Source organism: Oncorhynchus kisutch, linkage group LG15, assembly GCF_002021735.2.
Source record: "Oncorhynchus kisutch isolate 150728-3 linkage group LG15, Okis_V2, whole genome shotgun sequence".
Classification (NCBI taxonomy): Eukaryota; Metazoa; Chordata; class Actinopteri; order Salmoniformes; family Salmonidae; genus Oncorhynchus; species Oncorhynchus kisutch.
This window is the reverse complement of record NC_034188.2, coordinates 92,377,460-92,393,680: the sequence shown is the minus strand read 5'-3', so window position 1 is coordinate 92,393,680 and position 16,221 is coordinate 92,377,460. Positions and strand designations below refer to the sequence as shown.

Genomic DNA, 16,221 nt, shown 5'->3' with positions numbered 1-16,221 from the left:
GAAATAAGCAACAAAAAAGGGATAGCAAACCTTCTCACCACCCTCGCACCACCCTCACACCATCCTCTCACCACCCTCACACCACCCTCACACCACCCTCACACCACCCTCACACCACCCTCACACCACCCTCACACCATCCTCTCACCTTCCTCACACCACCCTCACACCACCCTCACACCACCCTCACACCATCCTCTCACCACCCTCACACCACCCTCACACCACCCTCACACCAAAAATCACACAAGAGAGCGAGAGAAAGACAGAGCAAGAGAAAGAGAGAGAGGAGAGAAAAACAGAGCGAGGAGAAAGAGAGAGAGAAGAGAGAAAAACAGAGAAAAAGATAGGTACAGAGAGAAAGACAGAGACAGAAAGAGAGAGAGAGAGAGATAGGGGGCGTGGTTGATACAGTCTGGTAAGGACTCAAAGTCAAAGTCACTCAGGTCAACTGTGAATCCATCACACTGCACCCATGCTCCGTTGACCCCGGTGCCAGGTCAGACACATACAAGAAACCTACACACACTGTGAATCCATCACACTGCACCCATGCTCCGTTGACCCCGGTGCCAGGTCAGACACATACAAGAAACCTACACACACTGTGAATCCATCACACTGCACCCATGCTCCGTTGACCCCGGTGCCAGGTCAGACACATACAAGAAACCTACACACACTGTGAATCCATCACACTGCACCCATGCTCCGTTGACCCCGGTGCCAGGTCAGACACATACAAGAAACCTACACACACTGTGAATCCATCACACTGCACCCATGCTCCGTTGACCCCGGTGCCAGGTCAGACACATACAAGGAACCTACACACACTGTGAATCCATCACACTGCACCCATGCTCCGTTGACCCCGGTGCCAGGTCAGACACATACAAGAAACCTACACACACTGTGAATCCATCACACTGCACCCATACTCCGTTGACCCCGGTGCCAGGTCAGACACATACAAGAAACCTACACACACTGTGAATCCATCACACTGCACCCATGCTCCGTTGACCCCGGTGCCAGGTCAGACACATACAAGAAACCTACACACACTGTGAATCCATCACACTGCACCCATGCTCCGTTGACACCGGTGCCAGGTCAGACACATACAAGAAACCTACACACACTGTGAATCCATCACACTGCACCCATGCTCCGTTGACCCCGGTGCCAGGTCAGACACATACAAGAAACCTACACACACTGTGAATCCATCACACTGCACCCATGCTCCGTTGACCCCGGTGCCAGGTCAGACACATACAAGAAACCTACACACACTGTGAATCCATCACACTGCACCCATGCTCCGTTGACACCGGTGCCAGGTCAGACACATACAAGAAACCTACACACACTGTGAATCCATCACACTGCACCCATGCTCCGTTGACCCCGGTGCCAGGTCAGACACATACAAGAAACCTACACACACTGTGAATCCATCACACTGCACCCATGCTCCGTTGACCCCGGTGCCAGGTCAGACACATACAAGAAACCTACACACACTGTGAATCCATCACACTGCACCCATGCTCCGTTGACCCCGGTGCCAGGTCAGACACATACAAGAAACCTACACACACTGTGAATCCATCACACTGCAGGCTGATGTCAATTTAGAGAGCTGCGTATTTCATTGCATTTCACTGTACTGTTCACACCTGCTGTATACTGTAGAAATGACAAATAAATGTTGACCCCTAGAAACAGCCCTGGTTTAGGCACATGACCCCCACACCCAGAAAGTGTGGTTTCCTTTCTCATCTCAGAGATACCAATATAGGCAATAAAGACCGCAGGGAACACATGCAGTACTATCCAATAATAACTCTAAACACGATCCTTACCCTGAGTCGTCGTCCGTACACAGTCACCTGTCCTCGGGCCTGTTCCTTACGCTGCCTCCACTCTACCAGGTTGAGGCCGTTGTCGATAGCCAGGGTTACGTTCCTCTTGCTGACCGTGGGGTTGACCGTCCCGGCCAGCAGGTGGGGCTCCGTGTGCAGGGACACCTCCATACCGTTGGCCAGCACCAGACGCAGAGAGCCGTCCAGACCGATGTAGTAACTGTTCCTCACTTGGTCTGGAGAGAAGAGGACAGAGGAGAGAGGACAGAGGAGAGAGGAGAGAGGACAATGGAGAGAGGACAGAGGAGAGAGGACAGAGGAGAGAGGACAGAGGAGAGAGGACAGGGGAGAGAGGACAGAGGAGAGAGGACAGAGGAGAGAGGACAGAGGAGAGAGGACAGAGGAGAGAGGACAGGGGAGAGAGGACAGAGGAGAGAGGACAGAGGAGAGAGGACAGGGGAGAGAGGACAGAGGAGAGAGGACAGAGGAGAGAGGACAGAGGAGAGAGGACAGGGGAGAGAGGACAGAGGAGAGAGGACAGAGGAGAGAGGACAGAGGAGAGAGGACACAGGAGAGAGGACAGGGGAGAGAGGACAGAGGAGAGAGGACAGAGGAGAGAGGACAGGGGAGAGAGGACACAGGAGAGAGGACAATGGAGAGAGGACAGGGGAGAGAGGACAGAGGAGAGAGGACAGAGGAGAGAGGACAGGGGAGAGAGGACAGAGGAGAGAGGACAATGGAGAGAGGACAGGGGAGAGAGGACAGAGGAGAGAGGACAATGGAGATAGGACAGGGGAGAGAGGACAGAGGAGAGAGGACAGAGGAGAGAGGACAGAGGAGAGAGTTTGATGTGGAGACCAAAATCAACTGGTTTTGTCTAAACAATTCAAAAAGGGGTTACACTATGAACTCCTAGACAGTATTCACTCCCCTGTAGGTCACTCAGGAAGTACGTTACTATACCACCTCTGTAGGTCACTCAGGAAGTACGTTACTATACCACCTCTGTAGGTCACTCAGGAAGTACATTACTATACCACCTCTGTAGGTCACTCAGGAAGTACGTTACTATACCACCTCTGTAGGTCACTCAGGAAGTACGTTACTATACCACCTCTGTAGGTCACTCAGGAAGTACATTACTATACCACCTCTGTAGGTCACTCAGGAAGTACGTTACTATACCACCTCTGTAGGTCACTCAGGAAGTACGTTACTATACCACCTCTGTAGGTCACTCAGGAAGTACATTACTATACCACCTCTGTAGGTCACTCAGGAAGTACGTTACTATACCACCTCTGTAGGTCACTCAGGAAGTACATTACTATACCACCTCTGTAGGTCACTCAGGAAGTACGTTACTATACCACCTCTGTAGGTCACTCAGGAAGTACGTTACTATACCACCTCTGTAGGTCACTCAGGAAGTACATTACTATACCACCTCTGTAGGTCACTCAGGAAGTACGTTACTATACCACCTCTGTAGGTCACTCAGGAAGTACGTTACTATACCACCTCTGTAGGTCACTCAGGAAGTACATTACTATACCACCTCTGTAGGTCACTCAGGAAGTACGTTACTATACCACCTCTGTAGGTCACTCAGGAAGTACGTTACTATACCACCTCTGTAGGTCACTCAGGAAGTACGTTACTATACCACCTCTGTAGGTCACTCAGGAAGTACATTACTATACCACCTCTGTAGGTCACTCAGGAAGTACGTTACTATACCACCTCTGTAGGTCACTCAGGAAGTACGTTACTATACCACCTCTGTAGGTCACTCAGGAAGTACATTACTATACCACCTCTGTAGGTCACTCAGGAAGTACGTTACTATACCACCTCTGTAGGTCACTCAGGAAGTACGTTACTATACCACCTCTGTAGGTCACTCAGGAAGTACATTACTATACCACCTCTGTAGGTCACTCAGGAAGTACATTACTATACCACCTCTGTAGGTCACTCAGGAAGTACATTAGTATACCACCTCTGTAGGTCACTCAGGAAGTACATTACTATACCACCTCTGTAGGTCACTCAGGAAGTACATTACTATACCACCTCTGTAGGTCACTCAGGAAGTACATTACAATAACACCTCTGTAGGTCACTCAGGAAGTACATTACTATACCACCTCTGTAGGTCACTCAGGAAGTACATTACAATAACACCTCTGTAGGTCACAATTCACAATTCCCCATAATGACAATACATTTTTGCTAATTTATTAAAAATAAAAACTGAAATATGACATTTTTTTTATTTTACCTTTATTTAACCAGGCAAGTCAGTTAAGAACAAATTCTTATTTTCAATGACGGCCTAGGAACAGCGGGTTAACTGCCTGTTCAGGGGCAGAAAGGCAGATTTGTACCTTGTCAGATCGGGGATTTGAACTTGCAACCTTCCGGTTACTAGTCCAACGCTCTAAACACTATGCTACCCTGCCGCCCCGAGTATTCAGACCCTTTACTCAGTACTTTGTTGAAGCATCTTTGGCAGCGATTACAGCCTTGAGTTTTCTATAGGTTTGACGCTACAAGCTTGGAACACCTGTATTTGGGGAGTTTCTCTCATTCTTCTCTGCAGATCCTCTCAGGCTCTGTCAGGTTGGATGGGGAGCGTTGCTGCACAGCTATTTTCAGATCTCTCCGGAGATGTTTGATCGGGTTCAAGTCCGGCCTCTGGCTGGGTCACTCAAGGACATCAGAGACTTGTTCCGAAGCCACTCCTGGGTTGTCTTGGCTGTGTGCTTAGGGTCATTGTCCAGCTGGAAGGTGAACCTTCGCCCCAGTCTGAGGTTCTGAGCGCTCTGGAGCAGGTTTTCATCAAGGATCTCTCTGTACTTTGCTCCGTTCATCTTTCCCTCGATCCTAACTAGTCTCCCAGTCCCTGCTTCTGAAAAACATCCCCACAACATGATGCTGCCACCACCATGCTTCACCGTAGGGATGGTGTCAGGTTTCCTCCAGATGTGGCGCTTGGCATTCAGGCCAAAGAGTTCAATCTTGGTTTCATCAGACCAGAAAATCCTGTTTCTCACCATCTGAGCGTCCTTTAGGTGCCTTTTGGCAAACTCCAAGTGGGCTGTCATGTGCCTTTTACTGAGGAGTGGCTTCCGTCTGGCTACTCTACCAAAAAGGCCTGATTGGTGGAGTGCTGCAGAGATAGTTGTCCTTCTGAATGGTTCTCCCATCTCTACAGAGGAACTCTGGAGTTTTGTCAGAGTGACCATCAGGTTGTTGGTCACCACCCTGACCAAGGCCCTTCTCCCCCGACTGCTCAGTTTGGCTGATTGGTCAGCTCTAGGAAGAGTCTTGGTGGTTCCAAACTTCTTTTATTTAAGAATGATGGAGGCCACTGTGTTCTTGGGGACCTTCAATGCTGAAGAAATGTTTTGGTACCCTTCCTTTGGTATCTGTGCCTCGACACAATCCTGTCTCGGAGCTCTACGGACAATTGCCTCGACCTCATGGCTTGGTTTTTGCTCTGACATACACTGCCAACTGTGGGACCTTATATAGACAGGTGACAGCCTTTCCAAATCATGTCCAATCAATTGAATTTACCACAAGTGGACTCCAATGAAGTTGTAGAAACATCGCAAGGACAATCAATGGAAACAGGATGCACCTGAGCTCAATTTTGAATCTCATACCAAAGAGTCTGAATACTTATGTAAATAAGATATTTCTGTTTTTTATTAGTAAAAAAATTGCAAACATTTCTAAAAACCTGTTTTCACTGTCATTATGGGGTATTGTGATGTCATTATGGGGTATTGTGATGTCATTATGGGGTATTGTGATGTCATTATGGGGTATTGTGATGTCATTATGGGGTATTGTGATGTCATTATGGGGTATTGTGATGTCATTATGGGGTATTGTGATGTCATTATGGGGTATTGTGATGTCATTATGGGGTATTGTGATGTCATTATGGGGTATTGTGATGTCATTATGGGGTATTGCAATGTTATTATGGGGTATTGTGATGTCATTATGGGGTATTGTGATGTCATTATGGGTATTGTGGTGTCATTATGGGGTATTGTGGTGTCATTATGGGGTATTGTGATGTCATTATGGGGTATTGTGATGTCATTATGGGGTATTGTGATGTCATTATCGGGTATTGTGATGTCATTATGGGGGTTGTGTGTCGATTGCTGAAAAAAATGATTGAACACATTTTAGAATAAGGCTGTAACGTATCAAAATGTGGAAAAAGTCAAGGGGTCTGAATACTTTCCTGAAGGCACTTTATGTAGTTCTGCCCCTGAACAGGCAGTTAACCCACTGTTCCTAGGCCGTCATTGTAAATAAGAATTTGTTCTTAACTGACTTGCCTAGTTAAATAAAAAACAAAATGTCTTAGGCCCAAATTGCACCCTATTCCCTGTATAACGCACTAATTTGGACCAGAGCCCTATGGGGCAATATAGGGAATAGGGAGCTGTTTAGGACACAGATAATAAGAGAAGCTCTGAGGATGTATTACTCTCACACTCACTCACTCACTCACTCACTCACTCACTCACTCACTCACTCACTCACTCACTCACTCACTCACTCACTCACTCACTCACTCACTCACTCACTCACTCTCACACTCACTCTCACACTCACTCTCACACTCACACTCACTCTCACATTCACTCTCACACTCACACTCACTCTCACACTCACTCTCACTCTCACACTCACTCTCACTCTCTGGCCTGGCCTGGCCTCACACTCACACTCACTCTCACACTCACTCTCACTCACACTCTCACTCACACTGCCAGCTAGGTTGCAGGAAGGTGCTTCACAGCATCACTCTAATGCATGCTGAATATTGCGTTGGAGAAATCAGGAATCCGCCGCCGTTCTGAGGCTTACAGGAAGGAATGTTGAACACTGGCATTGGTAATCCAATCAAAACACAGCTAAACAGCGGAATAGAACTCACAGCTGAGCTCTGAGCCCTCCCTCGCCAGCCAGGAAGATTTAATCTAACATAATACAAGACTAAACATTTCCTCCCTTTTATTCACACTCATCTTGTTAGCTGTCTACTCTCTTTTGCAGAGGCTGGGTGAAACCAGTTGAGGGCTCAGAATAACACATGTGATCACACACACGTCTCCACAAGCGCCACACACACGCAATACATAGATTACTAAGAATGCAACAAAGTCAGCGCTGTGTGTGTGTGATTACCCTGTTTTCCATTTTTAAAGCGGACAAAAGTGAATTCATTAAGACCAAAACGGCTGGCTCAGTGCCTCGCCTCCTGTCTCCTCTCTCAGCAGATGTCCAGCACAAGGTCGTCTCAACAAAGCAGTCGCTGACCAATCAGACAACAAACAGTAGAGATGTGAGGAGAGGAGACAGTAGAGATGTGAGGAGAGGAGACAGTACAGATGTGAGGAGAGGAGACGGTAGAGATGTGAGGAGAGGAGACACTAGAGATGTGAGGAGAGAGATGTGAGGAGAGAGATGTGAGGAGAGGAGACAGTAGAGATGTGAGGAGAGGTCAACAACAGACAGTAGAGATGTGAGGAGAGGAGACAGTAGACATGTGAGGCGAGAGATGTGAGGAGAGGAGACAGTAGAGATGTGAGGAGAGGAGACAGTAACGATGTGATGAGACAGTAGAGATGTGAGGAGAGGAGACAGTAGAGATGTGAGGAGAGGTCAACAACAGACAGTAGAGATGTGAGGAGAGGAGACACTAGAGATGTGAGGAGAGGAGCCAGTAGAGATGTGATGAGACAGTAGAGATGTGAGGAGACAGTAGAGATGTGAGGAGAGGAGACACTAGAGATGTGAGGAGACAGTAGAGATGTGAGGAGAGGAGACAGTAGAGATGTGAGGAGAGGAGACACTAGAGATGTGAGGAGACAGTAGAGATGTGAGGAGAGGAGACAGTAGAGATGTGAGGAGACAGTAGAGATGTGAGGAGAGGAGACAGTAGAGATGTGAGGAGACAGTAGAGATGTGAGGAGAGGAGACAGTAGAGATGTGAGGAGACAGTAGAGATGTGAGGAGAGGAGACAGTAGAGATGTGAGGAGACAGTAGAGATGTGAGGAGAGGATACAGTAGAGATGTGAGGAGACAGTAGAGATGTGAGGAGACAGTAGAGATGTGAGGAGACAGTAGAGATGTGAGGAGACAGTAGAGATGTGAGGAGACAGTAGAGATGTGAGGAGACGCTAGAGATGTGAGGAGACAGTAGAGATGTGAGGAGACAGTAGAGATGTGAGGAGACAGTAGAGATGTGAGGAGAGGAGACACTAGAGATGTGAGGAGACAGTAGAGATGTGAGGAGACAGTAGAGATGTGAGGAGACAGTAGAGATGTGAGGAGAGGAGACAGTAGAGATGTGAGGAGACAGTAGAGATGTGAGGAGACAGTAGAGATGTGAGGAGACAGTAGAGATGTGAGGAGACAGTAGAGATGTGAGGAGACAGTAGAGATGTGAGGAGAGGAGACAGTAGAGATGTGAGGAGACAGTAGAGATGTGAGGAGAGGAGGCACTAGAGATGTGAGGAGACAGTAGAGATGTGAGGAGACAGTAGAGATGTGAGGAGACAGTAGAGATGTGAGGAGACAGTAGAGATGTGAGGAGACAGTAGAGATGTGAGGAGACAGTAGAGATGTGAGGAGACAGTAGAGATGTGAGGAGACAGTAGAGATGTGAGGAGAGGAGACAGTAGAGATGTGAGGAGACAGTAGAGATGTGAGGAGAGGAGACAGTAGAGATGTGAGGAGACAGTAGAGATGTGAGGAGAGGAGACAGTAGAGATGTGAGGAGACAGTAGAGATGTGAGGAGAGGAGACAGTAGAGATGTGAGGAGACAGTAGAGATGTGAGGAGACAGTAGAGATGTGAGGAGACAGTAGAGATGTGAGGAGACAGTAGAGATGTGAGGAGACAGTAGAGATGTGAGGAGAGGTCTGAGAGGAGACAGTAGAGATGTGAGGAGACAGTAGAGATGTGAGGAGACAGTAGAGATGTGAGGAGAGGTCTGAGAGGAGACAGTAGAGATGTGAGGAGAGGTCTGAGAGGAGACAGTAGAGATGTGAGGAGACAGTAGAGATGTGAGGAGACAGTAGAGATGTGAGGAGAGGTCTGAGAGGAGACAGTAGAGATGTGAGGAGAGGTCTGAGAGGAGACAGTAGAGATGTGAGGAGACAGTAGAGATGTGAGGAGAGGTCTGAGAGGAGACAGTAGAGATGTGAGGAGACAGTAGAGATGTGAGGAGACAGTAGAGATGTGAGGAGAGGTCTGAGAGGAGACAGTAGAGATGTGAGGAGACAGTAGAGATGTGAGGAGACAGTAGAGATGAGAGGAGACAGTAGAGATGTGAGGAGACAGTAGAGATGTGAGGAGAGGTCTGAGAGGAGACAGTAGAGATGTGAGGAGACAGTAGAGATGTGAGGAGAGGTCTGAGAGGAGAGTGGACCACTACAGATGTATATCTGTGTTTCCTCCGATACGTTGGTGCGGCTTGTTTCCGGGTTAAGCGAGTGTTAAGAGGCGAGGCGTGGCGGGTCATGTTTCAGAGGACGGATGACTCGACCTTCGCCTCTCCAGTGCCCATTGGGGAGTTGCAGCGATGAGACAAGATCGAAACGGGATCGCAATTGGATATCACGAAATTGTGGAGAAAATGGGGCTGAAATTACAACAACAAGGAAACACAGCGGTTGTTGACCTCGCAGCGAACATGGGGTTGGCATCTCTTCTTTAACTCTGGGAGCGATGGTGTCGATATGTGTGTGCATGTGCATGTGCGTGTGTGTGTGTGTGTGTGTGTGTGTATGTGTGTGTGGGAGAGTATTTTTTTAAATCAAACATTAGTGGTGGAAAAAACAGTCTCTCAGAACGTGAAACGAGACTGGAGAGTTCAAAGCTATCAATCGGTAATCAATACGCCCGTTGGTCAGGCGCAAAATACGACATTAAAACGCCACAGTACGCAAGGTTCAGTCTCAAATTACACCCTGTTCCCTATACATCCCTACTTCATCCCCTGACCAGGGCCAATAGGGATTAGGGTGCTGTTTGGAACCCAATTAAACATCAGAGGTCCTGACCTCAGCCACACCTTCTGTCCAGTTCTGACTGATTGGATTTCCTAAACACAAGCTTTCTCTTCTTGGTTGACAAATACTGTGTTTATGGCTAAAGTTTGGAGACATAAAATCTATATGTGTGTGGGAGGTCTGCTCAGAATCGGAGCCAAACTGAGAGCAGGAACAACAAATCTATTGATTTATTCAAGCCAGGGATGGGCATCTTTGATGAGGGTGGGGGCCGAAAAAAATAACTGAACTCATCAAAATGTTGCAGTTTTAAAGCCAGTTTGCTGCAATGCTACACATTTCGCCATGGGGAGGGGAGATTACTACAAGTTTAGATAGCTGGATAAACTATCTACCAACCTAAATCATGTTATCTGACATGGCTAATTGAGTGACTGTCAGACATAACAAGAGAAAAACTGACGATGCCACAACACACCAGGCTGAGACACCAGTTCCTGAAACCTGGGACATTTATCTGTGGGCCTATACAAGGTGGGCTGGCAGATGTCCATCCCTGATCTAAACATGAATCAACAACAGGATCCTAAATCAACACGTACTGAAGAAGACATCACCATCATCATCATCATCATCATCACTATTATTAACCTGTACTGAAGAAGACATCATCATCATCATCATCATCACTATTATTAACCTGTACTCTGAAGAAGACACCATCATCATCATCATCACTATTATCAACCTGTACTGAAGAAGACATCACCATCATCATCACTATTATTAACCTGTACTGAAGAAGACATCACCATCATCATCATCATCACTATTATCAACCTGTACTGAAGAAGACATCACCATCACCATCATCATCATCACTATTATCAACCTGTACTGAAGAAGACATCACCATCATCACTATTATCAACCTGTACTGAAGAAGACATCACCATCACCATCATCATCATCACTATTATCAACCTGTACTGAAGAAGACATCACCATCATCACTATTATCAACCTGTACTGAAGAAGACATCATCATCACCATCATCATCATCATGATCATCACCACTATTATCAACCTGTACTGACGAAGACATCACCATCATCATCATCATCACTATTATCAACCTGTACTGAAGAAGACATCACCATCACCATCATCAACCTGTACTGAAGAAGACATCATCATCACCATCATCATCATCATCATCACTATTATCAACCTGTACTGAAGAAGACATCACCATCATCATCATCATCATCTACAGTCCTCTACATAACAGTCCTCCACATAACAGTCCTCTACATAACAGTCCTCTACATAACAGTCCTCTCTACATAACAGTCCTCTACATAACAGTCCTCTACATAACAGTCCTCTCTACATAACAGTCCTCCACATAACAGTCCTCTACATAACAGTCCTCCACATAACAGTCCTCTACATAACAGTCCTCCACATAACAGTCCTCTACATAACAGTCCTCCACATAACAGTCCTCTACATAACAGTCCTCCACATAACAGTCCTCTACATAACAGTCCTCCACATAACAGTCCTCTCTACATAACAGTCCTCTACATAACAGTCCTCTCTACATAACAGTCCTCTCTACATAACAGTCCTCTACATAACAGTCCTCTACATAACAGTCCTCTCTACATAACAGTCCTCTCTACATAACAGTCCTCTACGTAACAGTCCTCCACATAACAGTCCTCTACATAACAGTCCTCTACATAACAGTCCTCCACATAACAGTCCTCTACATAACAGTCCTCTACATAACAGTCCTCTCTACATAACAGTCCTCCACATAACAGTCCTCCACATAACAGTCCTCTACATAACAGTCCTCCACATAACAGTCCTCCACATAACAGTCCTCTACATACAGTCCTCCACATAACAGTCCTCCACATAACAGTCCTCTCTACATAACAGTCCTCTACATAACAGTCCTCTACATAACAGTCCTCTACATAACAGTCCTCCACATAACAGTCCTCTACATAACAGTCCTCTACATAACAGTCCTCTCTACATAACAGTCCTCCACATAACAGTCCTCTACATAACAGTCCTCTCTACATAACAGTCCTCCACATAACAGTCCTCCACATAACAGTCCTCCACATAACAGTCCTCCACATAACAGTCCTCCACATAACAGTCCTCTACATAACAGTCCTCTACATAACAGTCCTCCACATAACAGTCCTCTACATAACAGTCCTCTACATAACAGTCCTCCACATAACAGTCCTCTACATAACAGTCCTCTACATAACAGTCCTCCACATAACAGTCCTCTACATAACAGTCCTCCACATAACAGTCCTCTACATAACAGTCCTCCACATAACAGTCCTCCACATAACAGTCCTCTACATAACAGTCCTCCACATAACAGTCCTCCACATAACAGTCCTCTACATAACAGTCCTCCACATAACAGTCCTCTACATAACAGTCCTTTACATAACAGTCCTCCACATAACAGTCCTCCACATAACAGTCCTCCACATAACAGTCCTCCACATAACAGTCCTCTACATAACAGTCCTCTCTACATAACAGTCCTCCACATAACAGTCCTCTCTACATAACAGTGGTAGGATCGATAGTCCTCCACATAACAGTCCTCCACATAACAGTCCTTCACATAACAGTCCTCTACATAACAGTCCTCTACATAACAGTCCTCTACATAACAGTCCTTCACATAACAGTCCTCTACATAACAGTCCTCTACATAACAGTCCTTCACATAACAGTCCTCTACATAACAGTCCTCCACATAACAGTCCTCCACATAACAGTCCTCCACATAACAGTCCTCCACATAACAGTCCTCTACATAACAGTCCTCTACATAACAGTCCTCCACATAACAGTCCTCTACATAACAGTCCTCTACATAACAGTCCTCCACATAACAGTCCTCTACATAACAGTCCTCTACATAACAGTCCTCCACATAACAGTCCTCTACATAACAGTCCTCCACATAACAGTCCTCTACATAACAGTCCTCCACATAACAGTCCTCCACATAACAGTCCTCTACATAACAGTCCTCCACATAACAGTCCTCCACATAACAGTCCTCTACATAACAGTCCTCCACATAACAGTCCTCTACATAACAGTCCTTTACATAACAGTCCTCCACATAACAGTCCTCCACATAACAGTCCTCCACATAACAGTCCTCCACATAACAGTCCTCTACATAACAGTCCTCTCTACATAACAGTCCTCCACATAACAGTCCTCTCTACATAACAGTGGTAGGATCGATAGTCCTCCACATAACAGTCCTCCACATAACAGTCCTTCACATAACAGTCCTCTACATAACAGTCCTCTACATAACAGTCCTCTACATAACAGTCCTTCACATAACAGTCCTCTACATAACAGTCCTCTACATAACAGTCCTTCACATAACAGTCCTCTACATAACAGTCCTCCACATAACAGTCCTCTCTACATAACAGTCCTTCACATAACAGTCCTCTACATAACAGTCCTCTACATAACAGTGGTAGGATCGACAGTCCTCTCTACATAACAGTGGTAGGATCGACAGTCCTCCACATAACAGTCCTCTACATAACAGTCCTCCACATAACAGTCCTCTCTACATAACAGTCCTCCACATAACAGTCCTCTACATAACAGTCCTCTACATAACAGTGGTAGGATCGACAGTCCTCTCTACATAACAGTGGTAGGATCGACAGTCCTCTCCACATAACAGTGGTAGGATCGACAGTCCTCTCTACATAACAGTGGTAGGATTGACAGTCCTCTCTACATAACAGTGGTAGGATCGACAGTCCTCTCTACATAACAGTCCTCTACATAACAGTCCTCTACATAACAGTCCTCTACATAACAGTCCTCCACATAACAGTCCTCTACATAACAGTCCTCTACATAACAGTCCTCTCTACATAACAGTCCTCTACATAACAGTCCTCTACATAACAGTCCTCTCTACATAACAGTCCTCCACATAACAGTCCTCTACATAACAGTCCTCCACATAACAGTCCTCTACATAACAGTCCTCCACATAACAGTCCTCTACATAACAGTCCTCCACATAACAGTCCTCTACATAACAGTCCTCCACATAACAGTCCTCTACATAACAGTCCTCCACATAACAGTCCTCTCTACATAACAGTCCTCTACATAACAGTCCTCTCTACATAACAGTCCTCTCTACATAACAGTCCTCTACATAACAGTCCTCTACATAACAGTCCTCTCTACATAACAGTCCTCTCTACATAACAGTCCTCTACATAACAGTCCTCCACATAACAGTCCTCTACATAACAGTCCTCTACATAACAGTCCTCCACATAACAGTCCTCTACATAACAGTCCTCTACATAACAGTCCTCTCTACATAACAGTCCTCCACATAACAGTCCTCCACATAACAGTCCTCTACATAACAGTCCTCCACATAACAGTCCTCCACATAACAGTCCTCTACATAACAGTCCTCCACATAACAGTCCTCCACATAACAGTCCTCTCTACATAACAGTCCTCTACATAACAGTCCTCTACATAACAGTCCTCCACATAACAGTCCTCTACATAACAGTCCTCTACATAACAGTCCTCTCTACATAACAGTCCTCCACATAACAGTCCTCTACATAACAGTCCTCTCTACATAACAGTCCTCCACATAACAGTCCTCCACATAACAGTCCTCCACATAACAGTCCTCCACATAACAGTCCTCCACATAACAGTCCTCTACATAACAGTCCTCTACATAACAGTCCTCCACATAACAGTCCTCTACATAACAGTCCTCTACATAACAGTCCTCCACATAACAGTCCTCTACATAACAGTCCTCTACATAACAGTCCTCCACATAACAGTCCTCTACATAACAGTCCTCCACATAACAGTCCTCTACATAACAGTCCTCCACATAACAGTCCTCCACATAACAGTCCTCCACATAACAGTCCTCCACATAACAGTCCTCTACATAACAGTCCTCCACATAACAGTCCTCTACATAACAGTCCTTTACATAACAGTCCTCCACATAACAGTCCTCCACATAACAGTCCTCCACATAACAGTCCTCCACATAACAGTCCTCTACATAACAGTCCTCTCTACATAACAGTCCTCCACATAACAGTCCTCTCTACATAACAGTGGTAGGATCGATAGTCCTCCACATAACAGTCCTCCACATAACAGTCCTTCACATAACAGTCCTCTACATAACAGTCCTCTACATAACAGTCCTCTACATAACAGTCCTTCACATAACAGTCCTCTACATAACAGTCCTCTACATAACAGTCCTTCACATAACAGTCCTCTACATAACAGTCCTCCACATAACAGTCCTCTCTACATAACAGTCCTTCACATAACAGTCCTCTACATAACAGTCCTCTACATAACAGTGGTAGGATCGACAGTCCTCTCTACATAACAGTGGTAGGATCGACAGTCCTCCACATAACAGTCCTCTACATAACAGTCCTCCACATAACAGTCCTCTCTACATAACAGTCCTCCACATAACAGTCCTCTACATAACAGTCCTCTACATAACAGTGGTAGGATCGACAGTCCTCTCTACATAACAGTGGTAGGATCGACAGTCCTCTCCACATAACAGTGGTAGGATCGACAGTCCTCTCTACATAACAGTGGTAGGATTGACAGTCCTCTCTACATAACAGTGGTAGGATCGACAGTCCTCTCTACATAACAGTGGTAGGATCGACAGTCCTCTCTACATAACAGTGGTAGGATCGACAGTCCTCTCTACATAACAGTGGTAGGATCGACAGTCCTCTCTACATAACAGTGGTAGGATCGACAGTCCTCTCTACATAACAGTGGTAGGATCGACAGTCCTCTCTACATAACAGTGGTATGATAGACAGTCCTCTCTACATAACAGTGGTAGGATAGACAGACCTCTATATAACAGTGGTAGGATAGACAGTCATCTCTACATAAGTGGTAGGATCGACAGTCCTCTCTACATAACAGTGGTAGGATTGTTTTCCCCCTCTCACAGTAAACTGTGACTGTAAACATAACAGTGGTAGGATAGACAGTCCTCTCTACATAACAGTGGTAGGATTGTTTTCCCCCTCTCACAGTAAACTGTGACTGTAAACATAACAGTGGTAGGATCGACAGTCCTCTCTACATAACAGTGGTAGGATAGACAGTCCTCTCTACATAACAGTGGTAGGATAGACAGTCCTC

The 16,221-nt window shown here is 46.0% G+C and overlaps 1 protein-coding gene across 1 annotated transcript in view; it reads right to left on the bottom strand.

Moving 5' to 3' along the window:
• Nucleotides 1–16,221, bottom strand: part of tenm4 (teneurin transmembrane protein 4) — a 598,174-nt gene that overhangs the window by 76,712 nt on the left and 505,241 nt on the right. The window contains 1 exon segment of the mRNA XM_031791303.1: nucleotides 1,872–2,107. Coding sequence (XP_031647163.1) covers nucleotides 1,872–2,107 — 236 coding nt within the window.